Consider the following 7,526-nt stretch of genomic DNA (forward strand, 5'->3'; position numbering starts at 1 on the left):
TTTTTACTTCTGTTAAAAGGTAAAGGCTTTCAACACAATTCAAGTATAAAGACAATATGAGATTAATTGCAATTATTTGATTAATGAGTAAACTAAGTATAACTTGTGCACTTAAAAAATGTATGTGATTGTTTTGAGGTAGCTGAATGTTTTCCCCAAATTTGGAGTTTTAAGGTGGTCCGCATTTTTTGTTTTGGTGATCTGGTATGCAACATGAAGAGGTCTGAGAACCGCAACTCTTTTGGCGCTTTTCTACTGCATGGTACGGCACGGCACGGTTCACTTTTGGGGGGTTTTCCACTGGGTACAGTACCTGGTACTTTTTTTAGTACCACCTCGGTTGGAGTTCCAAGCGTACCGTACCAAAACGTGACGTGTAAACTCTGCTGATCACGGATTGGCCGGAGAGAATCGTCACTACCTGCGTCACTGAACTTGCGACACAAACAAAAAAGAACCGCTAGATTTAAATCAGCACAGCCAGTGAAGGATCGAACGCAACTGTTTTGAACGAGCACACCTTTTTTAACAACCAAAAAGCGGCTGTTCCCCCTGTTGAGGAAGTACAGATGTTCCTCTCGTTGATAGCAGAAGAGCGGATTCAGCGAGAGCTTGATGGGGCGACGCGGAATGAAAACGTTTTTTAGGAGTCGCGGCAATAGAGGCGGCGCAACTATAGACATGTGAATAATCCTGCCCACTCTAAAGCGATACTAAACTGCAGTGGAAACGCAAACCGAGCCGTGCCGTACCGTACTGAGCCATACCGAGCCGTGTCGTACCACGCAGTGGAAAAGCGCCATTTGAGGACACAAGCTTTTAAAAGACATACATCATGGACTCCAGTCAAATACTCCCGACAGCTTTTAAACTCCTCCTCTCCTCGGCTCGAATACTTTTTTCCAGGAGGTGAAAAGTGATCAAAAGATTTTCAAAACCCTTGCCAGCTCTCCCCGTCCCATTCCGACCCCCTGTGCTGTGGTGTCACCTTGAAATACCTCCCCTTTGAAGTAGCATCTGAGAGGCTTACAGCGCCGTAGAAGAAACGGAGGAGGCCAAAGACGGCGAAGTGCTTTTAATTCTTCACTTCCGCAGTATCATTCTCTCTACACCTTCTAATTAACGACTGAACCCTGTAATCTAATGCACATATAATTATATCTTCATTTATAATACAAAGCTCTTCTGTATTCAATTCTTTAATCAAGCTTTTGTACTAACAGAGTCCACTTGCCTCTCACACAAAACTGCAGTGGCCATGTTTATGGCCCAAAAAAGGCTGGACAGCAGTTCAAATGAGATTTTAACATTGAAGAATGTTTAGTGACAGCTTTTGTAGCAGCACATTTTGGTGCAGGGGTTGAAAAGAGACTGACATGATGAAATTGTTTTAGTAATCTTCTGTGGGATGTGTTGCTATGATTGCACCTCAAAAAAAGGGAGCGGGAAAGAGGGTTTGAGTAATATCAGTGTGTGTGGGCATTTCATTCAAAGTCCTAACCTCCCACACCTTCAGACAACGCCGCTTTCGACAACCGGGGTCGCACTAAATCAGACTGGGAAATTAACTTGCACTGAGGGTAAATGCAAAATGTCAGTTGGTGTTCAGGGGAAGAAGTTAAGCCACGTGAATGCCGACAAAGAGAGACTTAAGCTCCCATGAGTCGCAATTAACAATACTGTCACTGACCGCTTCTTACCCAATTGAAGCAAAACCAAGTTAAAAGTTGCTTGCCCACAGCATTGCCCCTTAGATGCTGGTTCAAACACAGAAAGATCATTCAAGCGCGATGAGAATTTAATGACCGAATGACCACTGGGCCACTGCAATGTATTGGTTGCTTTAAACATCGATTTTTACTGGCTGCATCTATCCAGACAGAGCCAGGGAGGAGACACTTAACACGGCCTCATGAAGCAGGGCACGATACGCCTTTATGGATTTAACGAGGAGACCCTGATCTGACTTCAGTAATGAGTGACTGGTGGAATTCCCAGCGCTATTGAAATGTCAGGGAGGAGGAAGAGGAAACAAGGAAGAAACTTTTCAAAACAGGCTTCAGTTTGGTGCCATAGACACCAAAATCATACCTAATCATACATCCATAACTGAAAATGCCTTTATATTGATCAGTCCTTCCAATATGAATGTCTTTCTTTCTACAAGCACTGAGAAATATTCTTTCATCAGCATGGTGAGGAGGGGACTGAAGTGGTTTGATTGCCTTGCCCTGATTTGCACGGCTCTGCTAATAGCCCAAGTTAATGAGAGTTTTACGAGTGGTGTGATCACCTTTTTGGGACGTGCAGCGTCAATAGAAGCCTCTCACCTCAATAGAGTTGGCTTATGAAGCTGCCCTTGCAAATTGACCTGAGGATTTATAAAGCAATTTCCAAAGGTTCCCAATCCAGCTATGTGCCGACAGACACAGGCCCTGGAATTAGAACCTCATTGGATTTCACTTTTCATTTGAATAAAGATAAGTTTGGACACTAGAAGTGCTAAAAGTGAGTTTGGCGATAATGGAATGCTTTGTACTGTCATACTTACAGGATAAAAGCCTGAAGGCTATTTAGATCGTTGACCTGGGAGAGTCGTTCAGAGAGATATTTCCTCCAACATCAAAAGGTCAAACTGGCAATCAACCTTGCAGACAGCTTTATTTTTTCAAACAAAGGAAAAGTACGTACATACATTTTCAAGACATGAACAAACCCAGAGTGTGACTCATTCACTCTCGGCAATAAGCCATAAAGGAAAGCTTCTCAAAAGTTTTTTTTCCTATGCTGACAAAATAAAGATGCCTGTGACAGTGTGGAAAAAAAGAATTATGTTTGATCCCAAAGCCTTATCACTTTCCAGACATGACTGAAAATGGGGTTAGATAAAATGTGAAATTCTCCACCCCTCTCTTCTTCATCCCCCCTGTGGCTCTTCTTTTCTTGTTTAAATGACAAAACGGAACAATCTCTGACAACGTTAAAATCACAGGGTCAATGTCTGCCAAATGGGGTCAAAGTTCAAAGAGCCATCGCAGCCCAGCCAACGATGAGCAATGAGCCTCCAATTGGCGCCAGCTTGCTGAAGCTGGGGTCACTGGTTAAGGCCTGGTGGTAGAGGGGACCGCAAAAGCAGCCCATGCCAGCAAGGAGGACTGCACCTGCCTTAACGAAAAAAAGAAGTAGTGCATTAATTTATGTGATTGCAACTGATTTGTTCCTTATCGAAGTCATTCAGTTCTCATTATAAACTCTACTTAAGCTTTGGTGCTTCATTCAGTTAATTCCAAACCAACAGACATTCTGTTCTATGGAGGTCATCAAGTAAAATAGAGCACAATGAGTATTATTCTTCTACTACTCTATTCATTCACTTGGTATGTTATTCAACCTGACAATGATTAAAAGAAGTATGGGTTTGTTGTGTGAATTTAGACATGGAAATTGATAAAACAGGATAGATTGATAATACATGCAGACATGGAAATAAATTAAATAAGGTTCCAGGTGTCAGGTTTGATATCAGTGATGTTCAGTCATTAGACACTGTCACAAATCAGTGACATTTGATGACGTTACTGACATTCAACCCAAAAGAGTGGCAGATTAACATGGGCTGCATCTGAAATCACATATTCACTATATAGTAGGCGACTAACAGTTTAAGACTAAGAGTTGTATGTCCAAATTCACAGTATTCACAAAACAGTAGGCAAAAAATACCCTCAAAAAAAGAAAAATACCCTCAAAAATTACCCTGAAAAAAATAACTTGTTCTGGTGAGATTCTGAAGTACACCTCCGATGGACACTTTACTATCCCGCCACGAGGCCATGGGAAAGGATTTGTGAATGGCAGTAAAGTGACTCAACTGATGCTGGCGGGTGATACAATATTATATATTATAATATATAATTTATTGCTTAATATATAAATATATAGTAAAATAGTATGTTCGGATTACATTCACACTACACACATTCATACCATATAGTAGGGCTGTGCGATATTGAAGAAAAATGCGATATGCGATACGATAATGCGTGAAAGTGCCACATGCTCAGATGAAACCGTTTTACTCGGCTGTTGCTGAGTCAGTTCTGTGAACTTCTATAACTATCTTGTGTCATATATATATGGTTATTTGTATGTATGTATGTATCAAGAGTTCCTGTAAAACCACAACAAATTCCTTGTGTTTGCGCACACTTAAGTGGTGAATAAAGCTCATTTTGATTCTGATTCTAATAAGAAAGCACCCCTACAACAACTTCTGAAAGGGAACAGTAGTGTTTTACTCGAGCATTACATAAAAATGTCATTTTAACATTAGTGTAATCATTTTAACACGAGTTTAGGAACTGAATAATAAAAAGGAAAAATAAAACACTGCGTAGTCTTTGAATTCAATATGCACTGATTCTTATTTAAGCTACAAAAGTTATTTAGGTAAGAGCAGTGAGTGATTTTCTCTTTGTCTTTTGTTCATGGCCCCAAATATTGCAAGCTGTAGCGATATGCATATTGCGATATGTACATTTGTGATATTTCGATATATTGCGCAGCCCTACCCTATAGAACTTTTTTTTTTAGCAGTCGGAGTAATTACTTACTTAAAAGAAGTACCTACTCAGAGAATATGCGATTTCAAATGCAGCCATGGTCCAGATACTGTAACTAAACCATTATAATTGGTGAAAGCATGTTTCGCTTCTGAAGGCCATTTTAAAGAATCCAAGAATTGTAATGAAATTATTCATGTTTTTTGTTTCACAGAAAATGTAACAGCATATGGGTTTGCAGTGACATTATCACAATGACATTATAATTCATTATCACAGACAGATTATAGTTTAACAATGCACAAAGTGCAGGGGGCTTGTATCACCCACATACCTAAAAGGATTTATTTTATGATGAGAGGCTGAAAGTGCATTATCCTGCTTTTTACAAGGCTACTTAGCAAATAAATGATTAAATCGACATGATATATTGATTTGAATGATCTACTATTTAATAATGCGAGAAACAAGAGACCACAGAGGGATAGAAAACAGAGAGACATAAAACACTGCTATTAGGAAATCGGTTGCCTGGGACAACTGCTAATTTATACAATTTAGAATAATTAGACAATATTACATCACAGAATACTGCCACTGACCAATCACAATAAAATATCACAGGGTTATAATTAGGGCTGCACGATAAATCGAAATGGAATTGAGATCGCGATTCGACAGAAGCTGAGATTGTCATGCATATCTTTCAGTGAAGCACGGTTCTGTGATCAGCAGTAAATCTCCATCCAAAGGCCAGAGGGTGCTCTCGCGCTGAAACTCCAAATACGCCTGGCAGAAGAAACCCAGGAAATACCTATCGCTGCAGCTGAATAAACAACAGAAGATTCAACTGCTTTCATTGATTCAACGTGACTAATAAACACACGACTACGGCAATATACGGTTTATCAGAGTTCTTATTATTATGATTTTCATTAAAATACAGTATATTTATAATGCAATGCCTTTATCACTGCTTAAATACTATGAAATATGTTGCGTGCCTTATTCTGTGTAAGAAGCCACATCATCTCACAGAAGGATTTATTTCAAACACTCGACTGACGTTATGAGTTTGGAGTAAAAATTTTATTAAATGTGGTATTTCCACATGCTTTCAGATGGAGCAGCATTTACTTCACAGAGCCGTAGTTCACTGAGAAGCTGTGCAAACAGCTGTCATTATCGCAAACGATTTCTTCGATTTCATAATTGCGCAATAACATTTTTTTGTGTAACTTGTCAGTGAACTTCGGCTATGTGTAGTAAATTCTGCTCCATCTGAAAGCACGTGATGATGATTTCCTGCTGATTACAGAACCGGCATTACTATCAAAATGCGCATGACAATCACATTCGATTAATCGTGCAGCCCTAGTTATAATGTAAAAAAATTAATTCAGATAAATTTGGGACACTTTGAGACATTTAGGCTAGGTGACTGGATTTACCTGAAATCAGCCTAAATTTGAACAATATCATTAATCATTGTAGTTATCATAACTCCGATTTCAGCTGAAAATGTTTATGTCAATGTAAGAATGATGATAAAAGGCATTTACCAGAGCAGGTTTTCTACAGCGAGCGGCTCCTAACAATGCCAGACTGTGGTAGATGTGATACCTGTTTGCTGTATCATACAACTGAAGAGACAAAAAGAACAGAAAAAATACAACATGGGCTAAAATTTTGGGCTAAAAGTGTTGCACCTTGTCCTAAATAATAATACAAAATATAAATAATGCATGACATTCAGAAGGTTTCCTCTGTTTTAAATGTCAATAATGTAAGTTACATAGTGAAAAACTTTGTCTATTACTCCCAACCCCATACTATGGAAGCCAATTTCCACCACACACAAAAAAAATAATAATTATATATATATATATATATATAAAAATTTAAGGGGGTCTGAATACTTTCCGTACCCACTGTATATATATATATATAATTAAGTAAAAAGTTGGCATTATGAGATAAGTCATCATAACTATTAGATAAAAAAGTTATAATCATGACATAAAAAGTCACAATTATGATAACTAAGATAAGGGTGCGACATTCTGACTAATAATTGTGACAGTAAAAATGTCTGTCATAATTATGACAAACATTCTTTCAGAGTTTTGACTTTTCATGTCATTATTATGATGTATCAAAGCATTTTTTTCTACTCTAATTTGTTGGAAACTGACTTCCATACAAAGGTCCTCTCTGTGTACAAAACAAACCAGTTTTTAGATAATAATTTCGTCAAGATGATCAGAGTGACACAGCAACAGAACATAAATAGCCAAATATACTCACCTCTCTCTGGTAATCACTCGCTTCGCTGCGTCTGAATCCTGCCCAGGAGAGAAAGACACGAAAACGTTGCAGAAAAGCTTTATAAAACTTTCAGAAAATGCTCACTGGCGTGCGCTCGGTCACGTTCGACCTGTCCAGTGCCCAGTAGTGTAATATTTACAGTAGTCTTAACGCAGCAATCGCCTGACGAGACCCATCAGCCAAATAAAACACAATCGATCAGAAAGGAGACCTACCGTGAGCACCATATGCACCTGCTGCGACAGCAAGTGCTCCAGAAATCCCTGCTAACCTCTGGACCAGTGAAGCAGCGTTCATGACTCCGGAAATAACCAGGGAACAACTGTAAGCACATGCAGGAAACTGATGTCATTACGGATCTAACAGGAAGATTGATACTATCTACTTGCAACTACGAGCGCTGAGCCAAGATGGCGTCCAAAGGCACGGTTTCACCTTACGTGAGCGTTGCGACAAAGCTCTTCAGTGAGGTGACAATGAACAACTAGTTAAGATCCAACAAATTATGCAATATAGTAAGTACAACAATTAAAATAGAATAATAAATAGTTATTTGTTTAAAATAGAACACTTTGCAGAAAGGTGTACATTTTCATTCAAGGTCACAGAAACACTTAGGCCTTAATTATATATATA

The 7,526-nt window shown here is 38.9% G+C and overlaps 1 protein-coding gene across 1 annotated transcript; it reads right to left on the reverse strand.

The window, feature by feature from the left end:
* Positions 1 to 2,516: 2,516 nt before the first annotated feature.
* On the reverse strand, positions 2,517 to 7,301 carry LOC107564775 (transmembrane protein 256-like). Its single transcript, XM_016249929.1, has 4 exons — positions 7,106 to 7,301; positions 6,870 to 6,907; positions 6,125 to 6,205; positions 2,517 to 3,165 (listed from the first exon to the last, which is right to left on the reverse strand). The coding sequence occupies exons 1-4, from the start codon at positions 7,185 to 7,187 to the stop codon at positions 3,022 to 3,024; spliced, it is 345 nt and encodes a 114-aa protein (XP_016105415.1). The 5' UTR covers positions 7,188 to 7,301; the 3' UTR covers positions 2,517 to 3,021.
* Between the last annotated feature and the right edge of the window lie 225 nt (positions 7,302 to 7,526).

The sequence above is a fragment of the Sinocyclocheilus grahami genome, unplaced genomic scaffold (assembly GCF_001515645.1).
Source record: "Sinocyclocheilus grahami isolate Dianchi unplaced genomic scaffold, SAMN03320097.WGS_v1.1 scaffold961.1, whole genome shotgun sequence".
NCBI lineage: Eukaryota > Metazoa > Chordata > Actinopteri > Cypriniformes > Cyprinidae > Sinocyclocheilus > Sinocyclocheilus grahami.

Excerpts from the sequence above, each read along its gene's own strand:
- LOC107564775 (XM_016249929.1), bottom strand. The coding sequence starts at position 7,187 with ATGAACGCTGCTTCACTGGTCCAGAGGTTAGCAGGGATTTCTGGAGCA. Across the intron at positions 6,908-7,105 it reads AGGTGCATATGGTGCTCACG|GATTCAGACGCAGCGAAGCG; the intron begins GTAGGTCTCCTT and ends TCTCCTGGGCAG. Across the intron at positions 6,206-6,869 it reads CGAGTGATTACCAGAGAGAG|TTGTATGATACAGCAAACAG; the intron begins GTGAGTATATTT and ends TTGTCTCTTCAG.